Source organism: Salvelinus fontinalis, chromosome 13 (assembly GCF_029448725.1).
Source record: "Salvelinus fontinalis isolate EN_2023a chromosome 13, ASM2944872v1, whole genome shotgun sequence".
NCBI lineage: Eukaryota > Metazoa > Chordata > Actinopteri > Salmoniformes > Salmonidae > Salvelinus > Salvelinus fontinalis.
Genome location: NC_074677.1, coordinates 53,974,985 through 53,990,733, shown reverse-complemented (window position 1 = coordinate 53,990,733; position 15,749 = coordinate 53,974,985). Strand labels below are relative to the sequence as shown.

At 47.7% G+C, this 15,749-nt stretch overlaps 1 protein-coding gene across 1 annotated transcript in view; it reads left to right on the top strand.

The window, feature by feature from the left end:
* The first annotated feature begins 1,408 nt into the window (after positions 1-1,408).
* The window catches only part of LOC129869047 (mucin-2-like), a 37,748-nt gene continuing 23,407 nt past the window's right edge, over positions 1,409-15,749 (top strand). Inside the window, exons 1-2 of the mRNA XM_055943507.1 lie at positions 1,409-2,600; positions 3,393-3,847. Coding sequence (XP_055799482.1) covers positions 3,685-3,847 — 163 coding nt within the window. The 5' untranslated portion in view covers positions 1,409-2,600; positions 3,393-3,684. The remainder of the gene's footprint in view (positions 2,601-3,392; positions 3,848-15,749) is intronic.

Genomic DNA, 15,749 nt, shown 5'->3' with positions numbered 1-15,749 from the left:
TTATATCCCAGGACAAATTAGCTAGCAACAGCAAGCTAAATAGGACAAATTAACGTTAGCTAGCAAGTGCAAGCTAACTAGCTAAATTGCCATACATGTTTAATGCTTTTCGACCTGTCCCCAAATTAATGTCATTGGTTCAGAGTTTGTTTTGATATTTTAACCTACGTTTTCGTGATTGCGTTTGGTGAGGGGGGGCAAAATAAATTTATGCACGATAGCGCAAGATGGCGCACGCGCGCAGCATGTGTTTAGTGAGTCCGTCAGATCAGAGGCAAGTAGGGATGACCAGGGATGTTCTCTCGATAAGTGTATGAATTAGACCATTTTTATGAGTTGCTATAAACATTCAAAATGTAACAAGTACTTTTGGGTGTCAGGGAAAATGTATGGCGTAAAAAGTACATACTTTTATTCAGGAATGTAGTGAAGTAAAAGTAAAAGTTGTTAAAAATATAAATAGTAAATTAAAGTATAGATACCCCCAAAAACACCTTAAGTAGTACTTTCAAGTATTTTTACTTAAGTACTTTACACCACTGCATTTAGGGGACTGCGGGGTTTCTGCTACACCAGTGTCTCGATCTTTCCCACACGCTGAACTCTGACGTCACACACCAATGAAAATGGCCGCGGTTTCGTCTGTCAATAGTGAGAATGGTTCTTGCGTTCCTTCCAAGCACGACCGCTCCAAGTCGTTCCTCTTAAGTAAACAAGTATTTCCTCCGATCACAATGACATGATGTGAACGTGGCACAGGTTGATCCCCAAGTTTACGACTTGGAATTCCGAGTTGGATGACCGTTCAAACGTTTTTCCCCACTCAGGGCTTCTTTTTACCAAAGTTCCCAGTTGTCTTGAACACACTGAAATCAGATGTCGGAGATTTCCAAGTTCTCAGTTGTCTTGAACAATGCAGAAGTTAGTTTGATGAGGAGGATGCTACGCCTGAAAACCTTTGGGGGGTGGGAGAAGATGGCGGCGTTAAACCGGATCCTGAAAACATGTCATTTTAGTCCTAAATCCTAATCTGATTTTTGAAGTGGTATTTTGGGGCGGCAGGTAGCCCAGAGCCTTGGGCCAATAACCGGAAGGTTTCTGGATCGAATCCCCGAGTTTACAAGATACAAATCTGTCGTTTTTCCCCTGAACAAGGCAGATAACCCAATAAGTAAACATTTGTTCTTAACTGACTTGCCTAGTTTAAAAAACAAACTGAAAACCATCATCCTTGTAGTATTTTCAAATAGGCTACAACCAGCAGATGGTGCAATTGGTTAAAGCAATATGTTGTGCTGTGAGTGATGCTTCCAGAAAGACACTGGGCGCGTTCCTTGATGATGTCTGCCAGATTTCATTACGCCTGATAGGTATTTTACGTATCAGCTAACCACACATTATAGCAATCTGTCGGTCGATAGCCTCTGCCAAGTCTCCAACAACCAGATGGTCAGGTTTTCGGAACAAATATTAAGAGTGCCTGTGACATACTTTCGCTTTTGGACTTTTACAAGGCGACATTCCATCTTAACTCCACATTTACTGTTTTTTCCCTTCTCGTCAAGGCCAGTATGTAGGGGATCTAGTTTCAGTCGATGACGCGGCACGCAACCATTGGTTGATGCATGCAACGTTTTGAGCAGGGTAACGCGAGCAATGACTTCAGTAAATGGGAAACAACAGCTCTTACTATTAGTTTTACGTCAGCGCAGGTACAGGAATGGTTTACAGTAGACTGTAAGCCTACTGGACAATTGTCCATTGTTTGTATTTAAATGGTATCATCATTGTTTTCGAAATCGATTTTTTGTGCGGCTTAAACCTATCCATATAATTTTACTGATTAAATGAGACAAATTGCAGTCATGGATAAAGACATTTTGGGAGAAAAAAATACCTTAATTTACAAGCCAAAGTGTTTGACCACCAGAGAGTGCTATTCACTTGAATTTGAAACTTGGAAGTGGGGCATTGTGTAAGCTAGATATTGGCATCTCTGAAGACAACTGTAGACTTATCTGTTTCTATGTGTTAGTGTTTCGTTGGTTAGTTTGGTTTTGAGAAAGCGATAGAGGGGTTATATGGGATTAAGGGGACAAATATGGTATGAAGAGGACTAGAATTTTATGGGGGGGAGGAGCTATGTATTCAGGGGAGGTGGAGTGCTAGAGCTTTTGAAAAATAAGAAAAGAGGAGATAGTTTGCGGAGGAGAAATGTGACAAGTAAAAGCAAAATGTGCAATTGGATTGTTAGAATTTAGAATTTTTTTGGAATAGCAATCAATTTCCACAATCCAGGCAATAGAAACATGGTTTTCTAACAGCAGCTGGTATTGATCTCTCTATTTCTGTTCAACAGGATGCTGTTACTTCTTTTACAGCTAGCTTGGCTGAGCTCTGTTTCCTGACTCCCCCCCCACCACCACCACCACCAAGATAATTATTGTGTGTGTCTTACAGAGAGGGAGATAGAGTGAGAGACAGCTCATGGAATGCTGTGATGTCATCAGCTCAGTCCTACACAAAGGCAAGGAGGAGGACACACAAGCGCACTCACTCTCCCGAGTAGTTACTCTGCCGTGGAGCGTCTGCACCCCACTGTGAGTACATCCTCCTTAAACAACACATCCTTTCTCGCACACGTTCTGCTGAATTCTCTATCACTGGCTCACCCGCTTCTCTTCTTTTTGTCTTTTTTCCCCCCACCAAGTGTTGAGTTTAAACCAATCTGTTTTCCAGCAGTGACAGTTCTCAGTCTCAGGCTACCTTTGTCTCCCTCCAAATGTTGATTGTGCTGTTTCCATTGTTAATATGACCACCATGCCTAGTGAAGTCCTTTCAGCCCCTCTGCTAGAGCAGCGTTCTACTCATGCTGTCCTGGGATGTGACCTTGTAGTTTGGTTACAGCCCAACAACGACCATGTTAAAATGGAGCAGCCATCTCATGGGAGTTTGGGAGAAGAAAAAAAAGGAAGGGCGGTTGGAAAGGGATGTGGGGTGTGGGTGGGGGGGGGGGGGGGGGGGGGGGTTACTGACGGGAGAAAAAATGCCCCATTCCTTTGGAATCTCCTCCCATCCAGGGCCAGACAGTCGCTCTCAGAGCCCCGACTATGGCTTGGGTGAGGAAACCAGGGTTTGAACTCTATCGTTCGTCTGAAGAAGGGAAAGGAGATTGCTGTGATTTACTATGCATTGAAAAAGAAGGCAATGAGCAGTTACATCTTATTAAGAGAAGAAGAGACAAAGGGGGAAAAAGTAAGAAAAGAAATCAGAAGACAAGGAAGGCCAAGTGGCTAGGAGCACTGAACAGCAGCATGATTAGCATAAAGCAGGGAGTGCCAATCATCTACAGTGCTGACAGAGGTTGTGATGTGTAATTTTCCCTGATGCAGATTCACCCAGCCATGGCTGCCTGATGAGGACTGAGGACGACTGACGTGTGTGGAGGGAGGAGGGAGTGTCAGGGCAGAGGACGTCAGAGGCAGCTGTCTACAGCTTGTGAATGTGACATTGGAGCCTCGATCTTCTTCTTTTCCTCATGAAGCTTGTTTAGAAGCCAACACGTCTTCAGGAAACTGTCGATCCAAGGAGTCAGGACAGTACCTATCCACGCCCTGCTAGACTGGGCAACCTTCTGGAACAGCCCCTACCGCCTTACCCCTCCACCTCCAGCCCGCCGCCACCATGCTGCAGCAGATACTAAAGGACATGTACATCGATCCTGATGTGCTGGAGGCCCTGAACGAGGACCAGAAGAAGACCTTGTTCCTGAAGATGAGACAGGAGCAGGTGCGGCGTTGGAAGGAACGTGAGGAGAAAGAAGACCATAGACCAAAGCTGAGTACAGGTACTAACTTCATTCCTCCCTACCTCTTCTGCTGCCTCTCCTGCTACATCTTCACACACAGGGTCTGTGTGACAGGAGGCCGTGTAACTTTTTTTTGCCCAAAAAAGTATCGTTATCTGCTTATGAAATAAGTCTACAAACACGTTTCATTGAAACCTACCCATCTGGTCTTTCTAAAGGCAGATACATCAGCCAAGTCTCCGATATGTCGGTGCGGTTTTGTTGCTGTGGATGAACTAATAGGGAGCTGCCTTGGGAAGTTGAGCTGCAAGCATGTGGCTTGCCTCTGAGAAACATCCTGTGATGTGCTTTAGGCTACCGCCAATGTATTCAGTATCAGTCATTTTTGTTGTTGTTGGCAGGCCCTCTGTATGCGGGTCTGTGTCTGCCTGCGAGTAGGTTATGCACTTTGTTTCAATGAGATGGCATTATCTGTTTATATTATGAGTGTCAGCAGGGCTAAGAGAGTAGCTAATGGCTGAAAAGACTACTTGTCTTTTGTTAAATCACTACCTGCGGTTTCTCACCAGTGGTTCTATTTACCATCACAATAGGAACACTGGAGGGTATGTGGAGGTAGCTCGGCTTCATGTAGCATCACCGGGGTGAGAGAAATAGGTCTTCAACTCAGGTTTCTAGTATTTGTATTTTTTATGGATTGCCATTAGCTGCTGCCAACGCAGCAGCTACTCTTCCTGGGGTCCAGCACGATTAAGGCAGTTGCACATTTGAAAAACATTGCAATACATCCATAACAGATTTCACAACATATTAAGCCTCAACTCTAATACCACTTATCTATAAAACAAAATCCATGTGTACATGTGTGTGTATAGTGCGTATGTTGTCGTGTGTTTGTATGCATGTGTCTATGTTTGTGATGCTTCACAGTCCCCGCTGTTCCATACAGTGTATTTTTTATCTGTTTTTTAAATTTTACTGCTGTCATGAGTTACTTGATGTGGGATAGAGTTCCATGTAGTCATGGCTCTATGTAGTATGTAGTCTGTTGTCTATGTAGTCTGTTCTGGACTTGGGGATTTTGAAGAGACCTCTGGTGGTATGTCTTGTGGGGTATGCATGGGTGTCCGAGCTGTGTGCCCGTAGTTCAATTAGAAGGCTCGGTGCATTTAACATGTCAATACCTCTCACAAATACAAGTAGTGATGAAGTCAATCTCTCCTCCACTTTGAGCCAGGAGAGATTGACATGCACATCATTAATGTTAGCTCTCTGTGTATATCCAAGCGTCAGCCGTGCTGCCATGTTCTGAGCCAATTGCAATTTCCCTAAGTCCCTCTTTGTGGCACCTGACCACACGACTGAACAGTAGTCCAGGTGCGACAAAACTAGGGCCTGTAGGACCTGCCCTGTTGATAGTGCTGTTAATAACGCAGAGCTTAATTACAGACAGACTTCTCCCCATCCTAGCTACTATTGTATCAATATGTTTTGACCATGATCATTCCAGGGTTACTCCAAGCAGTTTAGATCATTCCAGGGTTACTCCAAGCAGTTTAGTTCCCTCAACTTGCTTAATTTCCACATTATTCATTACAAGATTTAGTTAAGGTTCAGGGTTGAGTGAATGATTTGTCCCAAATACAAAGCTTTTAGTTGTTCAAATATTTAGGACTAACTTATTCCTTGCCACCCATTCTGAAGCTAACTGCAGCTCTTTGTTAAGTGTTGCTGTCATTTCAGTCGCTGTGGTAGCTGACGTGTATAGTGTTGAGTCATCCGCATACATGAACACACTGGCTTTACTCAAAGCCAGAGGCATGTCATTAGTAAAGATTGAAAAAAGTAAGGGGCCTAGACAGCTGCTTTGGGGAATTCCTGATTCTACCTAGATTTTGTTGGAGAGGCTTCCATTAAAGAACACCGTCTGTGTTCTGTTAGACAGGTAACTCTATCCACAATATAGCAGGGAGTGTAAAGCCATAACACATACATTTTTCCAGCAACAGACTATGATCTATAATGTCAAAAGCTGCACTGAAGTCTAGCAAAACAGCCCCCACAATCTTTTTATCATCAATTTCTCTCAGGTAATTATAAGTCATTTGTATAAGTGCTGTGCTTGTTGAATGTCCTTCCCTATAAGCACGCAACAAGTATGTTGTCAATTTGTTTACTGAAAAATAGCATTGTATCTGGTCAAACAATTTTTTCCAAAAGTTTACTAAGGGTTGATAACAGGCTGATTGGTGGGATATTTCAGCCAGTTAAGGTTGTTTTACTATTCTTAGGTAGGGGAATAACTTTTGCTTCCCTCCAGGCCTGAGTGCACACACTTTTTAGTAGGCATAAATTGAAGATATGGCAAATAGGAGTGGCAATATCATCTGCTATTATCCTCAGTCATTTTCCATCCAGATTGTCTTGTCATTGTTGATAGACAATAGTTTTTTCACCTCTTCCATACTTACTTTACGGAAATCAAAATTACAATCTTGTCTTTCATAATTTGGTCAGATATACTTGGATGTGTAGTGACAGCGTTTGTTGCTGGCATGTCATGCCTAAGTTTGCTAATCTTGCCAATTAAAAAAATCATTCAAGTAGTTGGTAATATCGTTCTTATTATTAACTGCGATAAGCAGTTTCATAAATTTGTGAAGTGCAGCGTCTGGTTGCTCGTCATTACACATCACGGACCAACAAATATTCTTCACATCACTACAACTCTTTTATACACAATATTAGGCTCAGCCTTTGGAACTTTGGTTTTCCTAGCTGTGGCTACTATATTGTGATCACTACATTCGATGGATTTGGATACTGCTTTCAAACTACTTTCTGCAGCATTAGTAAAGATATGATCAATACATGTTGACGATTTCATTCCTGTACTGTTTGTAACTACATTGGCTGGTTGATTGATAACCTGAACCAGGTTGCAGGCACTAGTTACAGTTTGAAGCTTTCTCTTGAGTGGGCAGCCTGATGAAAGCCAGTCAATATTTAAATCACCCAGAAAGTATACATCTCAATTGTTATCACATACATTATCAAGCATTTCACACATGTTATCCAGATACTGACTGTTAGCACTTGATAGGATTTAGGTGCGGCAGATGAACCTGTAGTCATTACTTCAACAGTATTTAACATGAGATTCTCTCTAAGCTTTACAGGAATGTGGTTCTGAATATAAACAGCCACACCTCCACCTTTGGCATTTCTGTCTTAATTGTAGATCTTATAACCATGTCTTGATACCACTGTATCATCAAAGGTATTACCTAAGTGAGTTTCAGAGATTGTCAGAATGTGAATGTCATCTGTTACTAGCAAGTTATTGACTTCATGAACCTTGTTTCTTAAGCTACATATGTTAACGTGGGCTATTTTTAACATTTTTCTGGGATGCTTGATTGTTTTCATTGCTTTACTGGGAAGCTTAGCAGAAGTAGCAATCCTCAGGTTATTTATTAGTGCAGGGTGAGCTGCACACAGTGGACTTCCTACTAGGGCACACCGCCTCAGTGTTAACAGTATTACTCTGGTTCATAGGTATATGATTACTGCATACAATAGCTGTGGGATCAGCAGAGGCATTCAGGACAGTAAGATGGACATAAATTAGGTTACTTACATTGTGTCTTCCAACTCCCCTGGGATAATGTACATTTGCTGAAGCATTATCACAACTCAGAGACACAATGGTAGGGATTAAATGAGCTAGACTTGGGTCATTGATAAGACATTGTCTCAATGCAGCCTTATAATGCTGTGAAAGGATCCAGGAACCCAAAGGATTTGGGTGGATCCCATCCTCCTTATAATACAAGATTTGTTTCCACAAGGTATCAAAATTGTCAATAAATGTTACACCCACAGAGCTGCAATAGTCACGTAGCCAGTTATGGAGGGATAAACGTCTGTTGAACCGTTCAATGCCACGATTTAGGGAGGGCAGGGCGTTTGTTGGTGTCAAGTAGAGACCCAATCAGTTTTTTTAAAATCCATCTAAATCTGTTCTGAGCTGCTCTTTATAATGTCATTTGACTCCACATGAACCATGACAGTATCAGCCACCGGTGACTGACTCACAGCCTTAGGAAGCAACCTGGTGAAATCCTGAACTTTTGCCCCACATGAACCATGACAGTATCAGCCACCGGTGACTGACTCGCAGCCTTAGGAAGCAACCTGGTGAAATCCTGAACTTTTGCCCCACATGAACCATGACAGTATCAGCCCCCGGTGACTGACTCACAGCCTCGGGAAGCAACCTGGTGATATCCTGAACTTTGACCCCACATGAACCATGACCGTATCAGCCCCCGGTGACTGACTGACAGCCTTAGGAAGCAACCTGGTGAAATCCTGAACTTTGACCCCAGGAAAACACAAAGTCTTTGCCCCAGGTACAGATATATGCATCACCTTTGAACTCCCTGTCACAATAGCCAGAATGATCCGGGCCTCTGCCGTGTCTCGAAGCAGATTCCGAGGCCAGAGCCACAGAACTCACCTGAGAAGAGGGCTGCTGAGACACCGGATGTGTGCAGGACACAACAGCCAAAGGGACAGAGCTCTGGTGGTCCAGGCTGTGCCCAGGCAGTTGATTGACTAGGACAGGGAGAAGTAGCTGGAGGGGCATCCACAGCCATGGAGGGAACCCCTCCAAGCCCCCGGCTTAAGACAGCTGGTACAGTGGCTCAAAGTGATTTGAGAGTCTTAAGTCTGAACGCGGGGGGAAAAAGGCAGGCGCGACGAGAAAGATTCCTCTCCTTCTTTCTGGTTCCGACACACATCCGTTTACGCTCACCTGGAGTCGAACAATGAGCAGCCATTTTCTGGTTCAAGCTAGTAGAGGGGTGCAGTGGCGGAAATGTATCATAGTAGGTCCAAATTAGGATCCTGTTGGATGTTTTGATAGGAAGCATTTAAAGATGCTGATAGTCTCATAGAATCCTTATTCAGTTCAAGGCGCTTGGTCAAATGTTTTATTTATTCATGAAGAGTAGTAATCCTTTTTTTTAGCTGCATCAAGTTCAATACATTTTTCACGAATGAAGGTATCCATCGGACCTTTCTAGTCACTTCCAATAACAACTATGTCTGAAAGAGTAGGCCTACTGCCAGATCAGGATGTGACATTGCTATCTCATTTGAGGAAATTACATACTTACAGTTGACTCACCCTTAATTGATTGAATTGTTGGTTCACTAATCAATCGTTTTTAAAGGGGCATTATCAGTGAACACAGCCCATCTGAGCGTAAGCTGTCCACCCACTAGACACACACGCAACAAACAGTTGAAACAGGCGTAATGCTGAATCTGATGCACTCAAGCAGAATAGGTCTGGTTGCTTTTCCTCGTGTGTGTGTGTGTACAATGCCCTGATTAGATCATCTTGTTCCCAGTGAAGCACTAGTGTGTGCGAGAGAGAGGCAGGCTGATGTCTGGAATGTGTGTGCGTGTGTCGGAAAAACAGATAACAGATTAAAATAGGAACGCGCGATAGACAGAAATAGTGGCAGTTTCACAGAGTATATTTTGTACCCACATTTACATTTACATTTAAGTCATTTAGCAGACGCTCTTATCCAGAGCGACTTACAAATTGGTGCATTCACCTTATGATATCCATAAGTTAGCCCTATGTTAGAGAGGGAATCATGTTTTCTTGTATTGTGTAGATGGCTCATTACATGCATAGCTACAAATAGAGACAGGCCGTAATTCTATCCTGAAACTGGTTTGGTGTACTGCAGAATCTTGCCTGTCTGCATTTTCTTTCTGTAGGTAGCCAGTCCCTGTATGAGAAATCTGTGTCGTAATGACTCGGTTCACAATGTACTTTCCGTTGTCAATCCACGGTTCACAATGTACTTTCCCTTGGCATTCCACCGAGAGAATCTGAGATCACAAGACAATAACCCCAGAGCTTCTACTTGAGAAGTTTGGTCGAGAGAGCTTTGTAACAGTGGATGAAAACGAGTCTCTGTGATGGTTGGCTGTAGGTCACTGTAGCACATGTCAGTTTGTGCATTGATTCTGCCTGATGTGTGCGTCAGGTCAGGAGGAAGACTTTTCTTGGCTGCAGTTGACCACAATGCACTGATTATCAACCGACTGAATGTCAGACAGGGAGGGCGGGAGAACAGAGGCCCCTCTATCTGCTAACGACCAGGGCAGCTGTTCCTACAAGTCAATGGCCCCCCGATACACACTGCGGTGTTACACACACACTCCCCGATACACACTGCGGTGTTACACACACACTCCCCGATACACACTGCGGTGTTACACACACACTCCCCGATACACACTGCGGTGTTACACACACACTCCCCGATACAGACTGCGGTGTTACACACACACTCCCCGATACAGACTGCGGTGTTACACACACACTCCCCGATACACACTGCGGTGTTACACACACACTCCCCGATACACACTGCGGTGTTACACACACACTCCCCGATACACACTGCGGTGTTACACACACCCCCTCCCCGATACACACTGCGGTGTTACACACACCCCCTCCCCGATACACACTGCGGTGTTACACACACCCCCTCCCCGATACACACTGCGGTGTTACACACACACACACACTCCCCGATACACGCTGCGGTGTTACACACACACACACACTCCCCGATACACGCTGCGGTGTTACACACACACACACACTCCCCGATACACGCTGCGGTGTTACACACACACACACACTCCCCGATACACGCTGCGGTGTTACACACACACACACACACTCCCCGATACACGCTGCGGTGTTACACACACACACACACTCCCCGATACACGCTGCGGTGTTACACACACACACACTCCCCGATACACGCTGCGGTGTTACACACACACACACACACTCCCCGATACACGCTGCGGTGTTACACACACACACACACTCCCCGATACACACTGCGGTGTTACACACACACACACTCCCCGATACACACTGCGGTGTTACACACACACACACACTCCCCGATACACGCTGCGGTGTTACACACACACACACTCCCCGATACACGCTGCGGTGTTACACACACACACACTCCCCGATACACGCTGCGGTGTTACACACACACACTCCCCGATACACGCTGCGGTGTTACACACACACACTCCCCGATACACGCTGCGGTGTTACACACACACACTCCCCGATACACGCTGCGGTGTTACACACACACACACACTCCCCGATACACGCTGCGGTGTTACACACACACACACACACTCCCCGATACACGCTGCGGTGTTACACACACACACACTCCCCGATACACGCTGCGGTGTTACACACACACACACTCCCCGATACACGCTGCGGTGTTACACACACACACACTCCCCGATACACGCTGCGGTGTTACACACACACACACACTCCCCGATACACGCTGCGGTGTTACACACACATACACTCCCCGATACACGCTGCGGTGTTACACACACACACACACTCCCCGATACACGCTGCGGTGTTACACACACACACACACTCCCCGATACACGCTGCGGTGTTACAAACACACACACACTCCCCGATACACGCTGCGGTGTTACACACACACACACCCCGATACACACTGCGGTGTTACACACACACACACACACCCCGATACACGCTGCGGTGTTACACACACACACACACTCCCCGAAACACGCTGCGGTGTTACACACACACACACACACACCCACACTCCCCGATACACGCTGCGGTGTTACACACACACACACACTCCCCGATACACGCTGCGGTGTTACACACACACACACACACATACTCCCCGATACACGCTGCGGTGTTACACACACACACACTCCCCGATACACGCTGCGGTGTTACACACACACACACACACTCCCCGATACACGCTAGGGTGTTACACACACACTCCCCGATACACGCTGCGGTGTTACACACACACACACTCCCCGATACACGGTGCGGTGTTACACACACACACACACACACACTGCCCAATACACGCTGCGGTGTTACACACACACACACACACTCCCCGATACACGCTGCGGTGTCACACACACACACACACACACACACACTCCCCGATACACGCTGCGGTGTTACACACACACAGACTCCCCGATACACGCCGCAGTGTTACACACACACACTCCCCGATACACGCTGTGGTGTTACACACACACGCTGCGGTGTTACACACACACACACACTCCCCGATACAGGCTGCGGTGTTACACACACACACTCCCCGATACACGCTGCAGTGTTACACACACACACTCCCCGATACACGCTGCGGTGTTACACACACGCTGCGGTGTTACACACACACACACACTCCCCGATACACGCTGCAGTGTTACACACACTCACTCCCCGATACACGCTGCGGTGTTACACACACACACTCCCCGATACACGCTGCGGTGTTACACACACACACTCCCCGATACACGCTGCGGTGTTACACACACACACTCCCCGATACACGCTGCGGTGTTACACACACACACACTCCCCGATACACGCTGCGGTGTCACACACACACACTCCCCGATATATACACACACACACACACTCCCCAACACACACTGCGGTGTTACACACACACACTCCCCGATAGACACACACACACACACACACACACACTCCCCGATACACACTGCGGTGTTACACACACACACACACACACACTCCCCGATACACACTGCGGTGTTACACACACACACACACACACACTCCCCGATACACACTGCGGTGTTACACACACACACTCCCCGATACACACTGCGGTGTTACACACACACTCCCTTATACACGCTGCGGTGTTACACACACACTCCCTGATACACGCTGCGGTGTTACACACACACTCCCTGATACACGCTGCGGTGTTACACACACACTCCCTGATACACGCTGCGGTGTTACACACACACACACACACTCCCCGATACACACTGCGGTGTTACACACACACACACTCCCCGATACACACTGCGGTGTTACACACACACACACTCCCCGATACACACTGCGGTGTTACACACACACTCCCTGATACACGCTGCGGTGTTACACACACACTCCCCGATACACGCTGCGGTGTTACACACACACTCCCCGATACACGCTGCGGTGTCACACACACAATCCCCGATACACGCTGCGGTGTTACACACACACTCCCCGATACACGCTGCGGTGTTACACACACACTCCCCGATACACACTGCGGTGTTACACACACACACACACACCCCGATACACGCTGCGGTGTTACACACACACACACACACCCCGATACACGCTGCGGTGTTACACACACACACACACTCCCCGATACACGCTGCGGTGTTACACACACACACACACACACACACACTCCCCGATACACGCTGCGGTGTTACACACACACACACACTCCCCGATACACGCTGCGGTGTTACACACACACACACACACACACTCCCCGATACACGCTGCGGTGTTACACACACACACACACACTCCCCGATACACGCTGCGGTGTTACACACACACTCCCCGATACACGCTGCGGTGTTACACACACACACACTCCCCGATACACGGTGCGGTGTTACACACACACACACACACACACTGCCCGATACACGCTGCGGTGTTACACACACACACACACACACACACACACACACACACACACACACTCCCCGATACACGCTGCGGTGTTACACACACACACACTCCCCGATACACGCTGCAGTGTTACACACACACACTCCCCGATACACGCTGCGGTGTTACACACACACGCTGCGGTGTTACAAACACACACACACACTCCCCGATACAGGCTGCGGTGTTACACACACACACTCCCCGATACACGCTGCAGTGTTACACACACACACTCCCCGATACACGCTGCGGTGTTACACACACTCACTCCCCGATACACGCTGCGGTGTTACACACACTCACTCCCCGATACACGCTGCGGTGTTACACACACACACTCCCCGATACACGCTGCGGTGTTACACACACACACACTCCCCGATACACGCTGCGGTGTCACACACACACACTCCCCGATATATACACACACACACACTCCCCAACACACACTGCGGTGTTACACATACACACACACACACACACACACACACACTCCCCGATACACACTGCGGTGTTACACACACACACACACACACTCCCCGATACACACTGCGGTGTTACACACACACACTCCCCGATACACACTGCGGTGTTACACACACACTCCCTGATACACTCTGCGGTGTTACACACACACTCCCTGATACACGCTGCGGTGTTACACACACACTCCCTGATACACGCTGCGGTGTTACACACACACTCCCTGATACACGCTGCGGTGTTACACACACACTCCCTGATACACGCTGCGGTGTTACACACACACACACACTCCCCAATACACACTGCGGTGTTACACACACACACCCTCTGATACACGCTGTGGTGTTACACACACACACACACACACTCCCCGATACACGCTGCGGTGTTACACACACACTCCCCGATACACGCTGCGGTGTTACACACACACTCCCCGATACACGCTGCGGTGTTACACACACACTCCCCGATACACGCTGCGGTGTCACACACACAATCCCCGATACACGCTGCGGTGTCACACACACAATCCCCGATACACGCTGCGGTGTTACACACACACACTCCCCGATACACACTGCGGTGTTACACACACACACACACACACTCCCCGATACACGCTGCGGTGTCACACACACACACCCTGATACAAACTGCGGTGTTACATACACACACACACACACACACTCCCCAATACACACTGCGGTGTTACACACACACACTCCCCGATACACACTGCGGTGTTACACACACACACACACACACACACTCCCCGATACACGCTGCGGTGTTACACACACACTCCCTGATACACGCTGCGGTGTTACACACACACTCCCTGATACACGCTGCGGTGTTACACACACATACACACTCCCTGATACACGCTGCGGTGTTACACACACACTCCCTGATACACGCTGCGGTGTTACACACACACTCCCTGATACACGCTGAGGTGTTACACACACACACTCCCCGATACACACTGAGGTGTTACACACACACACTCCCCGATACACGCTGCGGTGTCACACACACACTCCCTGATACACGCTGCGGTGTTACACACACACACACACACACACACACACACACACACACACACACACACTCCCCGATACACGCTGCGGTGTTACACACACACACACACACACACACACACACACACACTCCCCGATACACGCTGCGGTGTTACACACACACTCCCCGATACACGCTGCGGTGTTACACACACACTCCCCGATACACGCTGCGGTGTCACACACACACTCCCCGATACACGCTGCGGTGTTACACACACACTCCCCGATACACGCTGCGGTGTCACACACACACTCCCTGATACACGCTGCGGTGTTACACACACACTCCCTGATACACGCTGCGGTGTTACAAACACACACACACACACACACTCCCCGATACACGCTGCGGTGTTACACACACACTCCCTGATACACGCTGCGGTGTTACACACACATACACACTCCCTGATACACGCTGCGGTGTTACACACACACTCCCTGATACACGCTGCGGTGTTACACACACACTCCCCGATACACGCTGCGGTGTTACACACACACACACTCCCCGATACACACTGCGGTGTTACACACACACTCCCTGATACACGCTGCGGTGTTACACACACACTCCCTGATACACGCTGCGGTGTTACACACACACTCCCCGATACACACTGAGGTGTTACACACACACACACACACACACACACACACACACACTCCCCGATAC